Source organism: Tremella mesenterica (genome assembly GCF_000271645.1).
Source record: "Tremella mesenterica DSM 1558 unplaced genomic scaffold TREMEscaffold_5, whole genome shotgun sequence".
In the NCBI taxonomy this organism is placed as follows: Eukaryota; Fungi; Basidiomycota; class Tremellomycetes; order Tremellales; family Tremellaceae; genus Tremella; species Tremella mesenterica.
This window is the reverse complement of record NW_006711229.1, coordinates 523220-537081: the sequence shown is the minus strand read 5'-3', so window position 1 is coordinate 537081 and position 13862 is coordinate 523220. Positions and strand designations below refer to the sequence as shown.

Sequence of the window (13862 nt, the reverse complement as noted above, 5' to 3'; positions counted from 1 at the left end):
GATCGCACTTCGGCGTCCTTCGTCAAACTAAATCCGACTTCGACAAACTCGGTGATGGGTCCAGCGACACTCACCGAGCCGTCGAACATGTGAACGGGTACGCTCACCTGATATCGCCTCTTTTCTACACCTATCTTCGCTGCTGCCCTAGGGCTTATATATGAACAAGTAGCTCCAGTGTCCCAGAGCGTAGTTAGCTTTATTCCATTAATGAAAATGTCCGATTTAGGTTGATCTCTGGAAACGGAAGGGATGGGGAGATGATTATCGACATTGCATGAACAAGGGGTACTGAGTGGTGTATTTCTGTATTCACAATCCTCTGGCTCCATCAGCTGTGTTTCTTTTATGGGTTTGGGAATGGTGGCCGAGAGAATATGGCGGACCCGCCGAGCTTCGCCTACTGCGACAGGTCCTCTTCTTTTCCCTGGTCCTCTTCCAAATCTACTTCTCCTCCAACCACATTCAAGTTCCTCCTCTGTCCGAGAGGTACTGCGTTCCCTCCCGATCCTCCACCACGTTCTCCGAACTTCTCCCCCCATGGAGGCAACAGTCCAACCTTAACCTTAGCCTCCCTTACAGGACATTCCTTCAGCCAATGTCCTGTTTCACCACACTCCGTACACTTCCCCTCTTTCCTCCTTGTCTCCCTCAGGTCGGCGTTCGGCCTAGGCCATTTTCGGCGAACTTCGTCGATGTTCGGCGGCGCACTCCTTACCACCGTGGACGTCATGGCCGCTTGGACACCAACCTGCGCCGAAGGTTGTCCCTTTTCCCACTTCTTCTCTTCTTTCTTCTCCGTCCTCTGACTCTCTACCACTGTTGTTGTCTTTGTCCCTCCTTCCCTCCTCCTCTCTGCCTCTCTGCCTCCTTCTCCACTTGTCTCCTCCACAGGCGGTTGTCCAAGGGAATTACAAACTCCAATAGCTCCTTCACAGTCCCAAACGATCTGCCATGTCTTGCAATTTCATCCAGGAGGTGCGATTTTAAACCTTTCTTAGCCCGATCGACCAAGTTTCCGTCATCAGACCACTTGAGTATCGCCACATGTCGCTGAAAGGCAGAGAAGTAATCCGAAGCAGACCCGGTTTGTTTGAGATCATTGAGCTGTCGGGCTGCAGTTCCTTCTTCGTCTGGGTCGCCGAAGTTAGTCTTGAGATACTTGACGAACTGGTTGTGCGCCGTGAGGTATTCCGGGAGAGGCCTTTTCGATAGATCGGGTTGAACGGCAAGAAGGGGAGTTTCGCGTAAGTGAGAGATCATGAAAAAGACCTTTTTAGTGTCGTCGGGGAAAAGGTGAGAGTTTAACTCGAAATGTACGTCGCACTCAGACAGAAAAGCGGTTAACTTATTCCGCTCTCCTCTCCAGAAATCCGGGTTAGGCAACTTTATCCCCTTCCTTTGTTCCCCAACTACGCTTGGAGTCGCCGAAGTTTGCCGTCCCATGGCGTACCTCACCCCTTCTGATATCCCTTCTGCAATTCACCCCACTGTCTCCCTTTCCCTTCTTTGCTCCCACTCCTCCCTACGCCTCCTCTCCTCCATCATATCCTTGTTCATATTTGCCACCATCTGCACCAAGGCTAACATCACCCCTTGAGTCCCTCCTTCTCCGAAGTTCGTCCCACTTCCAGTGTTTTCTGGCCGTGGGGTTTGATCCGATCCCATTGGGGATCCAATAGGTGGGAGAATATCGGCCATAGGTGTAGGAGGATTAGAAGGTACTGGTGGAACGGACTCATCTCCTTGAACTGACCCCCCTACGCTATCTTCCACCCCAAGGTCCTGTCCCATCGCTCTTCTAAGCTCCTCCAATGCTCTCCTCTCATTATCCTCCATCCTGTCTTCACCCCTACTCATGCCTCGCGTAATTCTCCTTTCCGGTTCCATATTATCTTCGTACTTCTCCGAGGTTCGCACGGGTCGTCGGTAAGAGCGATCCTTGATACTGTCACGGCCGTCGAGCAACTTCTTCCTTATAGACCGACGGTCGACGAACCTCGGCTAACTTCACGCTTCTGAGTCGATGTCTCACCCAACCAGGAGGGCGCAGACGTCGAAAGGAGTGTAACTACGGCGTACTTTGGCGTAGTTACTCTAACTAAGGCTTTGTTCTATTGATGGCGATGTATCTCGATGTATAGCTATCTCTATTTGTCTTTTACTACTGACAACAATCAAGGATCGCTGAAGAAGTTCAGCGATCTGTAAACTATCTATACTACTCCTCTCTTCTCATAGAACGTCCCTCAACTCCTGCACTGCCTCACGCTCAGTCCTCTTCGTTCAACTTTGCCGTACCTCGCCGTATCCCCGATATCCTACTCCGCTCACCTCGACTAACTTCGCCTAACTTCCCCTGTTCTGCTCTCCCTCGGTTCCCTTCCCCTAACTTCGCCGTAGTTCTCCGCTAGGCGGGGTTATCGTGACAAATACCCTCTTGGTTCTCGTAACTTCGCCGTAGTTGGTCTCAGTGGTTCGAGTGGAGGTTGGTGGTGGTGAAAAGGAAGGTCGGTGATGGTGAAAGGAGGGTCGGTGATGGTGGTTGTCAGGGATGTTACGACGTAGTTCGTGACACAAACTTATATGCGAACCGGTCTACAAGAGCTTCAGTCTCTTGTCACTAGAATTGGTCAAGTGCCAACTGCTGAGACAATGCAGAATTTTGCGCTACAATCTCAGAAGGACACTTCACAATTAGTAGAAGGTCACAGGGTGAGTCAAGCACAAAAGAAGCTTGAGAGGACTACATGGCTAGAAGACGAGGAAATGAGGGAGCCAAGTGCAGCTCAAGGTAGAAAGAGAAGTTGGAATGATGAGGAAGTATTCGGGTCGCTGCCGTCAGACTCAGAGCATGACCAAAAGAGGAGATACCACCTGAATTGCTAAGTCATCCTGGTAATTTGGATGATAGAATGGAGATTCCCAAATGAGATGTAGATACTCAGTAATTGTGTATGAAACTGGTTGAGAGATGTTCAACCATGCACATTGGTAACTTCAGCATTGAAAATAGTTCAGTATGGGATGCACAAAGTATCAGATAAGTCACCCGATGGGTGCCTGGAGCAGACATTGTAGATAGTCAGCCTCAATGAGGTATGGGCTATAGGGCTTCGCATGTGGGAAACAGACCTAGTGATGTAATGAATAGTCTATAATGATGTAGAAGGTTACAGAGACTGCAAGAGTATCAGATTCTCTAGCTGCCACATTCTAGCAGTTGACTTGCGGACAGTAAGCTGGCCGTAGGGGAACCCCGTGCGCAACCCTTTCGTACCCTTTGTGTTCTCTTTTATGTCTGTTTGTGAGTGTCAAGTGTACATGTTTCATATTTATATCTCTGCACAGGGCTTCTTTATAGTATTACCCCGTGTGACTCTAGTGTTGTAGTCTCGAGAGGACGACCATTGACACACTATCGTGCTCTCACGAGCTCGGGAAGGCCAGTTGTCACGTGTTTCAGGTTGACCTCCTTTGTTTTCCCTCACCTCAATTGAAATGGCGCAAAATAGCATTACTAATAAATGAGCGTTTTTAGGTCCTGTGACACCAACTTCTTGACATTATCTGACAGTACAACATGGACATGAGCTCATACACAGACAATCACAATCCTCCCAATGATACAATAATGACAGAGTTCACTAGATTTTACCGGCCGTCACTTGCTCCGGGGCTTCTACAAGCTTTGTTTCACGCCCAGACGGATCTGGAGAGGGATAAGGCCCTGTCTGAGCTTGACGATGTTGTATTTTCCCTGGCAGTACTGGGCAACAGATATTCACAACAAACTTCTCAGAGTAATGTTGCCGTAAAAGCCTTCACTGGTTGGTGTTTTCTTTTTTGCTTGCAAAACCAATGTATGAGAGAAATCTGACCGCAGATGTGATTTTGGCCTCCGATGATGCAACAGACTTGATTTGGGATGGCAACATTGACATTCTCTCAATACACCTTGACATTGCTGCTCAGTTACCCATAGTTTACAATGAACTCCATCAAACCTTTCTCACGTTGGGCACCTTTCAGGCATCGTTCATGCCATACACAGAGCAGGTTATGAATCATATGCAAAGAGGATTACAAGAGCTTTATACCGTTGTCAATTCCATTGGCGAGCAGCCAACCAACGAGTCCCTACAATCTTTTGCCCAACAATCACTTGAGGAAACTTTGCAGCTCATGGATACTATCCGAATAATCCGACTTGAAGACAAGGAATTCAATGAAGAGGAATGGCCAGAGGATGAGGAGATGGGGGAAGCAAGTGAGGCACCAAGTGAGAAGAGAAGTTGGGATGATGAAGAAGTCATTGAGTCAATGCCACCAAGCTCGCAGCACAGGAGGAAGAGACGTCTTCGGAGGCACTAAGTACTCCTCGTTCATCAGTTCATCAGATGAGAGAATGCAGGATTTCACATGGAATAAGATGTCTATAGCTAGTGTTATCTCCTGACAAGTATGAATAGAATTAGGTGGGGATGATAGACAACTTTGCACATCGGCAATTCAGCGTTGAAACCAGTTCGAAAGATACGTAGCACGGAATATGAGGCATGCTGCCTGATAAGACTGTCAATCAAGCCATATCGGTCAAGAGATGGTGGTGTCATTCGAGAGAACCTTTGTCCTGATGATGTGCTCTCACGTGCTTGACAAGACGTGATGGCGCACGCAATGTCTAGCACTTCCATTGTGTGTTGGCTGTTCTTCATCAGGCGTGATCTCAATACCAAACCCGATTTAGAGCTCTAAAAGCTCTGTTGCTCCTCTGGCCGGAACCCCTCACCCTCTTTTCTTACTTATCCCTCTCATAACAGCCATGAACGATTACAACAACACAAGTTATAATGAAGCGTCGGGTTCTGCCAGCCAGGAGGGATATAAGACCTTTCTGGCCGTGGCCCTGGTACCTTCTACCCTGCAGGAAGTTCTTGAAGCTCCGGACGGGGAGGAAAGATATAAGCTCAATGACGACATTGACGACATCATCACATCACTCGGTATCCTGGGTCGCACCCACAATGCATTGTCTACTCAATGGGACCCAATTCTTGGGCAATTTAGCGGTGAGTTTGTGGTGTTTTTGATTCATTCACCCACATCAGGTTTATGAACACTGATGGTAGATGAGATGAGTGAATTAGGTTATACCGAAACGCTCCGTAACCCAAGGACTTTAGAGTCGTTTTCGATTGACATCAAGCTTGTACCACATCTCTTGAGTATAGAGACAGCTCTAAGAAACACCTTTATGGACCTTCAGGCGGGTGACGTAGACACTCTCAGAGCTTTTCGTTTTGAGATGAACCCAAACACTCCAGAATCTTGGATGATCAGACCTCTTGAGGAAAAAGAGGAGCGCTTTTGCAGTTTAGGTCTGGAACAGCTGAGCATGACAACATCTCAGCTGGGGCCAACACCCTCAGAGGAGGTGGTTCAACAATTTGGTCAGTGGTCTCAAGGACGGGCTATGGCGTTAATCCATGTGAACAATAAATACGCTCGTACAAGACGTAGTACGAGGAGAACGGACACATCAAGGCCCTCTGTACAGATCAAACGAAAACGAGATCAAGTTGGAAGCACTGTGGAATCAGCTCCACGACGGATCAGAAGGTCAGATTGGGAGCCTTCTCAAGAAGTTTACGATGAGGATCAGGATATGACAAATTGGTCAGAACAGTATTGAAGGACAAGCTCATTCTTCAACATGATAATCAGATATGGAATATGAGTCGAATGCATTTGAGATGATGATGAGTGCTGCCATAGAGTTTTGAGTGAGCAATGTCAGGGGATTACCATCTCAGATGTCCGAAGCGTGTTGGACCTATAATTCCTTGCCCATGGTCAAGCCACTAGCCACATGGACCAGCCTGATGGGTGTACTGATCACCTATCCTCCATTCCGGGCCTTCTTGTATTCATTCACTCTCAGCGAGCAACCTTTGTCCGTTCAGTCATGTGTCAGATAACAACTTCATACCACGACGTGTCCGACCATTCCCCTCTTCTTCCTCTTTTCCACCTTCAGCAGCACTCCGTATATACGTACACGATCTCATTTTGACAGGACCTACACATTGAGCAATGTCCCAAAAGACGCTTTCCATATTATCCCTCTTCCCCAAGGATCTTCAGCTCCTGAAAGGCGCGTGTAGCACCAATGACCGCCGGAAGATCTTGTTCGAGATGGGCAAAACAGCGGGATCTCTCAACATTCTGGCTTCAACATGTGTGCTCTTGAAGGAAGAGCTCTTTGAGCCTCTGATAGACTTTGCCGGTGAGTGATAAGCATTTCACGTATCATCGTTTCGAAGTGACATGGGGACACGGAAGGGAGGCTGAAATAATAGAGACCATTGAGAAATGTAATCTTGGGGACTTACAAACCACTGCCCCTATGGATTCTTACGATTTCCCCACACACCTGACTTCAGACATTCCCAAAATCATATCACATATCTCTCAAACCCAACAAGAATCGTTGATAATGAATTCTCCTCTTATGGCGGCCTTCCGCAAGGTGAGCTCGAATAATGGTTGGCCGGATGTCCCGGATGACAAGCTTTCAGGGAGCTGGGGATTGCTTTCCTTTTGGGCAAGTAAGGAGCTGACTATCTTGATGGGAGAGACAAATGGTGGGGATGCCAACTGGTTGGAAGAATGGGAGAGCAGAGCAGACCTGATGTATGACTTGACGGCTGATGATCGGGAGGATTACGTCTCGTACGTTCCCCAATAGGGGTACGTACCTGAATGGGACATGGATCACTTTTGATGTTATGAGGGTGAGAAGACAGAATAGTGAATGGCATGCAATGAATTCCTGCTCATCGTTTATGAGATAGACTTTTGACCCTACTGAGTATTGAGTGAATTATTACGATTAAAGTCGAAACCGACCGCAGAGTGTGGTGCTTTGAGTGGGGGAGGTCTTTCTGGAGCCCCGCAAATCTCCCCTTACTTACCCCACCCGCTAACTTACTCGCAACTTACCCCTTGTCTATCTATCCGAGATTCTGAACCATCTTTGCACTCTCAGACCCATCCATATCGACGTAGATGTCTCCCAAAACCATCGTCATTATAGGAGGTGGGATCGCTGGGACCTGTACCGCGTATTTTACCGCAATCTCTCCTCACCGTCAAGGGACCAAAATCATCATCGTCGAAGGTACCAAGATCGCCGCTGCTGCCAGTGGGTATAGCGGGGGATTTTTAGCTAAAGACTGGCATGGGAGTGCAACATCCAGTGAGTCATCTCACTTTGTATCGATTTGTCTTTTCTTATTTGTCCTGCCATCCTCTCACCCCGGTAGTGTGGTTCGACATTATTTCACATTCCAGCCATCACGAAGACATGAAAGAAGTCCTGGGTTCGTGGGCCCAGGGAGAGGTGGGCGCAGGGAGAGGCGGGCGCCGAAACAGAAGCTTGACACCTTGCTAAAATCCCTTCAGGTCTAGCTGCAAAGTCATTTGACCTCCATGCCTCTTTAGCCAAGGAATACGACGGATCCGTCAATTGGGGTTATAGAACGGTCGAGACTTTATCGGTGGAATACGATGCTACTCGTCCTACCATTTCTCCCTCTCCACTCCCTTGGCTACCACAGGGACATCTTCATTCCTCCCGGATACTCGGAACACATTCCACCACCGCTCAAGTCCATCCTGGGCAATTCACAAATTTCATTTCTCGACAATTTCTGAAACAATCGAATACAGAATTGGTTATTGGTCGTGCTTCGGGGTTGAAAATACAGGATGGAAAGGTGAAGGGAGTAGAGGTGAAGACTGAAAATGGGGTAGAAATGTTAGAAGCAGATTGTGTGGTATTGTGTGCCGGACCTTGGACGGGGTCGTTGGCGGTGGAGCTGCTAGGGAAGGTGGTAGGTAAGAAGTTGGGAGTGACGGGACATCGAGCGCATAGTGTAGTGTTGAAGACCAAAGAGAGATTGACTCCTCATTGTTTGTTCACTAGTATGACTATGGAGGACGGAAGTGTAGATGAGCCGGAGGTGTATACAAGGCCGGATGGTGAGTGTTGCATATTTCGTCAACTTGATCTGAAAATTCGATATTTCCAAACACAGTTATTTCCTCATGACTCGAACTGCTCCCATTACTCTCGGCTTGTTGGGATCTCCATGTATAAATCACAGTGACTGCTGACTTTCCGCCCCAGAGCGGGAGAAAGAAGCTGACTGTAAGGAACAACTTACTTGTCAGTGACCTTCCTGCCCTGAAACGGGTTAAGTACTGACCCCTGTTAGCTGCGGAGCAGGTGATGACGAACCTTTACCTCCCACCGCCTCCGACATCCATCCTAGTCCTATTGCAATAGCCAAACTCCACCGTCAAGCCGCAACACTCACTCCACACTTTTCTCGGGGAGAAGGCGCCGAAGTATTAGCTGAACAATGTTGTTATCTGCCCATTGCGGACAGGGGAAGACCTTTGATTGGGAAGGTCTCAGGAGTGGAAGGTGTTTATGTGGGAAGCGGGTATGTTACATTTCACCTTGTCTCTTCCTTCTTAGTAGACCTCGCCATATTGGAGACCTTGGCTCCTTTTAATCTCTCCCATGCTCGACGCAGTGCGGGCCCATGTGACCACGCCATTGCCCCTTTCTTTCCCATCTTGAACGCTTAAGGGGAAAGAACGTGGACGAACATCGCTGTGATGTCAGGATTGGCTTGTATCAAGGAAGCTGATTGGCAGATTATCATGCTGGGGTATCACACAAGGTCCCGGGACCGGCTTGGTACTTAGCGAATTAATACTTGAAGGGAAAGTGAAATCAGCTGATATCTCGAAATTGGCACCTTGATATGAGTACTCTGCGAATCGAAGTGTGTTGTATGTGTAAGTACAAGGAATAAGTAGAACAAAGTCAAGCCGAAGGTAAAAAGGTAGAAAGCCGTGGTTGATCGGATAAGAGCCTGGAAGAAAAGGTAATCTGCTGAGCAGATAGAAAAGGTCAATTGCCAAAATGTACAATATTATGATTATCTTTCTAAACAATCTATCTTTTGTATGAACCTCTTGATATACTTCAAGGCAAATCCATCTTTATACACCCTTTCCATGGGTTGATCCTAGAACACTTCAAGATACTAATAGAACTGTCATTCCTCTTTCTCTTCATCCTGGCTTTGAAGCCATAAACTCGCTACAGCTCCATAAATCGTGAAAAATATACCAAGCCCACAAATAAATCTGGTCCACCATTTCCATCCGAACATTCGTCCATTAACGTAAAGCGGAAGAATGACAATGATAATCAACGCACCGCTTCCTAACAAGGTCAAAACAGCTTGGAAAGAATGCATGATCAATCCTCCGAGTATGACCAAAATGGCAAGTGTCATACGTACACAAGCTCGAAATACCATTTTCAAACGTTCGTGACGATCATGTTGTCTTTCCATGTTCGAAGAAATGTAAGGCGAAGTCGAAGTGCCTGACTCGACGGACGGTGGTGGGTTTGTTGTTGATGTTGTGGTAGGTATTATCACGGTAGGATGAAGGTTGAACCAATTCATTATGATATCGGATAAAGGTCGTAGAGCAAGTGGTATTTTAGTTAAAGGATTGAGAGCAACCATTAGGAGTGCTACATGATTAATTGTGGATGATAAACCTGGTGTATGGGCCAAATCGACGCTGATCTATTTGTGAGTTAAATTCTGAGCAGGTATCACAGTATACAATATGTTGAAAATGAGGTACCGGATGATGATGTCGATGTGAAGAAACAGTATGATAATACAATGCCAGAGAACATGTGAGAAGAGATGGAAGAGAAAGATAAAAAGGAATTAGTTAGTCAACTTACTGAAACATTCGTACCGTACATTATATAACCGCAAACAGCCACGAGTAGGTATATAGAAATAGCTATCCCATATGCTAATTCACATACTCGATCAGCCTTTGAAGGATCTTTCATATCCCTTATGAGGTTAGGTATCAATGCGTGACCTCCGTACTACAATGTAAGCTTTCGTTTCAATCTTTAAGTAGATGTACAGTATTAGTGTCAGATCCATAGATGTTCAAGGGAATGAATGTGTTATGGAGATATACGTCTAAAAGTGTATCATATCCATGGATATTCAAGGAGAATGCAAATACTACGGATATATGGGTTAAGAAATGAAACATATGACTCATGCTAGACTCACTCCTGATAAAAGAATACCTATGACAGTCCCAAATTTGATTAAACCATGATTTGGCCAGAGGTCCGTATGAGCAGGTTCGTGAAGAGATCCAGGAGAATGTTGTCTATCTCATTAGTATCCCTATCAAAGACTCTCGACACCATATTGTCCACCAATGAATGACAAAGTGGTACAAATATAGATGGGCGATACAAAGACTTCATATGCGGAAAGTCATGGGACAATAATAGAGAAACGCACGTTACGATACCAGTGAAAAGAAGGATTCCAATAAGTACCCAATTAGTGGTGATTCCGAAACCACTGGTGAAGCTAAAATACCGTAAAGGCATAAAGCTGGTGGGGATTATTCTCTTTGTCAACTTGTCATCTCTATCATTCTCTCGGCCAAGGCAGATGACAATCTCTCGAAGGAATGGGTCCAAAATCCAGGGAAGTAGTCCCTCTAATTGGAGATGATTTCATTGAAAATGACTTACATGAGTAAACTGACCCATTTCCATTGATCCGAACGAAGTATGGGCCATACAGCCGCAAGCGTATCAGAGTATAGAATTTTTTAATCGACCAGTGTTACACTATGATAAGTTCTCGGAACCTCTTTTCAACTACAATCAGTCAAATAATAGATTGTTCCTCCGCTCTTGTCATGTACCAAAAGAGAAGAACAGGATTGACAAAATGAGAGAAAAATGAATTCAAAACTCACATCCAGGTCATAGTTTCCATCACAAATATCACAGTGACTAATTTAAGTCCTATCGGTCCCAAGCCTTGACCCACGACCTCAGTGTAGGTCTTCAGACTTTTATCTTTCTCGATGATTCGGAGAAGAATCTTCGACCTGAACATGAGCTCCCTAACGTATGATTCCACGCAACAGAAAATATGTATGAGAGAAAGGTCGATACCTCTGTTTGATGATTTTGATATTGATCCTCAGGAAAAGGAAGAAAGATCGACGAGATCGAAAGGAAGGAAGGGAAGGGCAAAGACCAGAGATACCTTACTCGCGTGTAAAGCGTAGTTGCCGCGACCATGGCCATGAGAATAGGACCTAATACCCATCCTGCATGGGCAAGAGCGATGGGACAAGCTAATAACCCAGTACCGATTATGTTGCAGAGGATGTTCAATAACTTGAACTCATCAGCTATCTTTCTCTGTCTTTTATAACATGATCATCGTATTTGGCGGTCACTTTGATTGACGGTGATAGTGGGTGGGCTTCTGGACCAAGAGGGTAGTAACTCATACATGAAGGTCAAGCTCTTCAGTGAATAGGAAGAAGATTGAAGTCGTTAGATCCGGAATATCGAAAGAAACTTACAGTTTGGATGAAAGTACTTTCCCCAGGAACAAAAACCTCGACTTCTTTGACAGTTTCTTGCCCTCCTCCATGTTCCAAATGATTGCTGAAGCTAGATGAAGTATTGGCATGTCGAGCCAAGTCGTCGCTTTGGGAAATCAACGGTGTTATCTCGGTCGCTTGGGTGGATAGACTGAGTGGGGAGAGTCCAGTTTGTGAGGTCGTTTGAGATGTCAAATTAGCAGAAATGACCATTCTCGAAAAAGAGCCTGTGTCAATTCAGTGGTCCTTGCTATGTCAACTCTCTTGATTCAGTCGTTGTCGAAGTACAGTTGTTACTTGTAGATAATAACTTTGCATCAGTGGATTCTAGTAGATCATGACCAGATGAGGAACTTAACTCAACCTTACTGTAACAAGTGTTTTTCCGGCAGGACGGCCATGAGTGTAAACTTCTGATCGAAAACCGATGATCGGGTGAAAAAGAAAAAGGGTTCTGGTATCTTCATCCCTGATCTCGAAGATAGCAAAGATAAGACCTATTCGAAAGAGACAAGGACGAGGAAGGAGGGAGAAGCATCACAGAATTGCATATTGAGATACATACGATACATTTGAACGATACCAAATTTCAGATCAAAATTACTAAAGCGGTTATTCCAAGCAACATCAAAGAAGGTCTTATCATCCAAGCTCCGCTTGTATCTGCCTCGGATGATCCGGCGGTCATTGAAGCGCTTTTGCTTTGACTACTTGAAGTTCTGGAGATTGAAGAATCGGAAGAAGGTTTGACTGTAAGAGTGAAACGTGTGGTAGTGGAATATATATCTGTGTCGGTTGATGATATGGAAGAGTTTGGTGTTGATGTGATTGTCACGGAGGACGATGAGGAGGTTTTTGATATTGATTTCGTTCTTCTTGATCAGCAAATAGGTCTTTACAATATTTTGTCATGTTCTTTGTCTTCATCTTTTATACCCATCTTTTCGGATTGACTCCCAACTAGTAACACTTCGTATTCTCTGACCTGCCTTCTGAGTCTATGTTGTCTTGTGATGATGTCTTACGCTTGATGTTTATCGTGGAATAGGAAAGACATACGAGCTTGTCACTTGACATGATGATGTCGCTATCATATCAGCTCCTCCCTCAGGCGAAAAAATGAATTTACAAGAAGAATACGAATAAGAAGATGAAGAAGTGATTGATTCAGTTATATTGACGTCGTCAGTCGATAAACAAGAATCATCATCGCCTTCGTCCACTGAAATATTTTGAATATATCCCACTTCTCCATTCGAATCTGTCACTTGAAAGATGAGGTCTGTACCTTGAGTAACGTTGACGTTCCACGTGTACGAAGAATCAGAGATATCATCCAAGGTGATGACAGGTGTTATGCCGACGTAATAACCACCTGTTCCAATACTGAGTGTTACGGGAGGCTATCATTTCAGCTCTTTCCAAACTTGATCAAGAATCATGAAGGAAGAGAGGGATGAGAAACATACAGTAGTACCTGTCCAACTAATCGTAGCATCACCACATTGGTTCACACCTTCAGCGCTGACGGTGATATTGTTGACTGATAATTAGCGTCTTCACATTTTTATTCCCTAATCGTTGGAGGATTTTTGTGTCCTTCCCTCATTTACATTTGTATCTTATGAACAATGTTGAACACGGAGTGAGGACGGAAGAAGTTATCCCAAGATACTCACCGGGTGCACCAGCGAGGATATCTCCCACTTCTTTCCTTCTGATAGCTTCCGCACTAACACCAACCAATAACAAACCTAACAAACGTAACATCCTCCTAAGTGTTACCAAAAAAAATCACTAATCTGTCAAAATCGTTCTACGGTGTTTGTTCAGAAATGTCAAGAGATCTGTTGAAACCTGTCAAGAAATACACTTCAGTGTAATCGGCGTCGTTCGTAGGGATCGTTGGGGCACAAAGGATCTCCTTTGTCAAATATGTCCAACACGTAAAACTCTTGAGAAACTGAACCCGCACTCGTCAAGTGAGAAACAGTGAACAAAGGATGAAGCATGAACAAATCAGATTTTAAGAAGTACGAAGTACTTGTATTCAGAATTTACGACACTTTAGGGAGGTCAAAAAGATCGACGTAACGTTCGACGAGAGAGTGAGAGGGGAGAATCAAAGTTTTGATGCTTGATACCCCCACATGTCATTTCCCTGATTCCCTGAACATCATTTCTTGTCTCCTCATTCTCTCATTTTGCAGATTTGCAAATAGTCAAGGGTTCGAGGGAAGGAAAGTGATACAGTGGCCTGGGATGGATTCAAAAGAGACTAGTATGACGCGTTTTCTTTTCAATCACGCACAGAA

At 45.5% G+C, this 13862-nt stretch overlaps 6 protein-coding genes across 6 annotated transcripts; 3 read left to right on the top strand and 3 right to left on the bottom strand.

The window, feature by feature from the left end:
- Positions 1-400: 400 nt before the first annotated feature.
- TREMEDRAFT_62235 (uncharacterized protein) lies at positions 401-1890 on the bottom strand (the record flags this gene model as incomplete). The annotated part of the gene is made up of 2 exons (XM_007004571.1): positions 401-819; positions 1530-1890. The coding sequence occupies 2 exons, from the start codon at positions 1888-1890 to the stop codon at positions 401-403; spliced, it is 780 nt and encodes a 259-aa protein (XP_007004633.1).
- A 696-nt stretch (positions 1891-2586) lies between these two features.
- Positions 2587-4374, top strand: TREMEDRAFT_62234 (uncharacterized protein; the record flags this gene model as incomplete). The annotated part of the gene is made up of 4 exons (XM_007004570.1): positions 2587-2715; positions 3253-3307; positions 3606-3830; positions 3887-4374. 4 exons carry the CDS (start codon positions 2587-2589, stop codon positions 4372-4374), a joined length of 897 nt encoding a protein of 298 aa, XP_007004632.1.
- A 451-nt stretch (positions 4375-4825) lies between these two features.
- On the top strand, positions 4826-6751 carry TREMEDRAFT_62233 (uncharacterized protein; the record flags this gene model as incomplete). Its single annotated transcript, XM_007004569.1, has 5 exons — positions 4826-5072; positions 5133-5622; positions 5779-5786; positions 6095-6289; positions 6363-6751. The coding sequence occupies 5 exons, from the start codon at positions 4826-4828 to the stop codon at positions 6749-6751; spliced, it is 1329 nt and encodes a 442-aa protein (XP_007004631.1).
- Positions 6752-7071: 320 nt separating this feature from the next.
- TREMEDRAFT_30802 (uncharacterized protein) lies at positions 7072-8839 on the top strand (the record flags this gene model as incomplete). The annotated part of the gene is made up of 4 exons (XM_007004407.1): positions 7072-7261; positions 7468-8052; positions 8267-8513; positions 8731-8839. 4 exons carry the CDS (start codon positions 7072-7074, stop codon positions 8837-8839), a joined length of 1131 nt encoding a protein of 376 aa, XP_007004469.1.
- Positions 8840-9137: 298 nt separating this feature from the next.
- TREMEDRAFT_68655 (uncharacterized protein) lies at positions 9138-11760 on the bottom strand (the record flags this gene model as incomplete). The annotated part of the gene is made up of 7 exons (XM_007004721.1): positions 9138-9680; positions 9848-10000; positions 10197-10299; positions 10437-10547; positions 10906-11040; positions 11211-11335; positions 11527-11760. The coding sequence occupies 7 exons, from the start codon at positions 11758-11760 to the stop codon at positions 9138-9140; spliced, it is 1404 nt and encodes a 467-aa protein (XP_007004783.1).
- A 682-nt stretch (positions 11761-12442) lies between these two features.
- On the bottom strand, positions 12443-13317 carry TREMEDRAFT_62230 (uncharacterized protein; the record flags this gene model as incomplete). The annotated part of the gene is made up of 5 exons (XM_007004568.1): positions 12443-12532; positions 12607-12634; positions 12688-12950; positions 13017-13090; positions 13227-13317. 5 exons carry the CDS (start codon positions 13315-13317, stop codon positions 12443-12445), a joined length of 546 nt encoding a protein of 181 aa, XP_007004630.1.
- Positions 13318-13862: the final 545 nt, after the last annotated feature.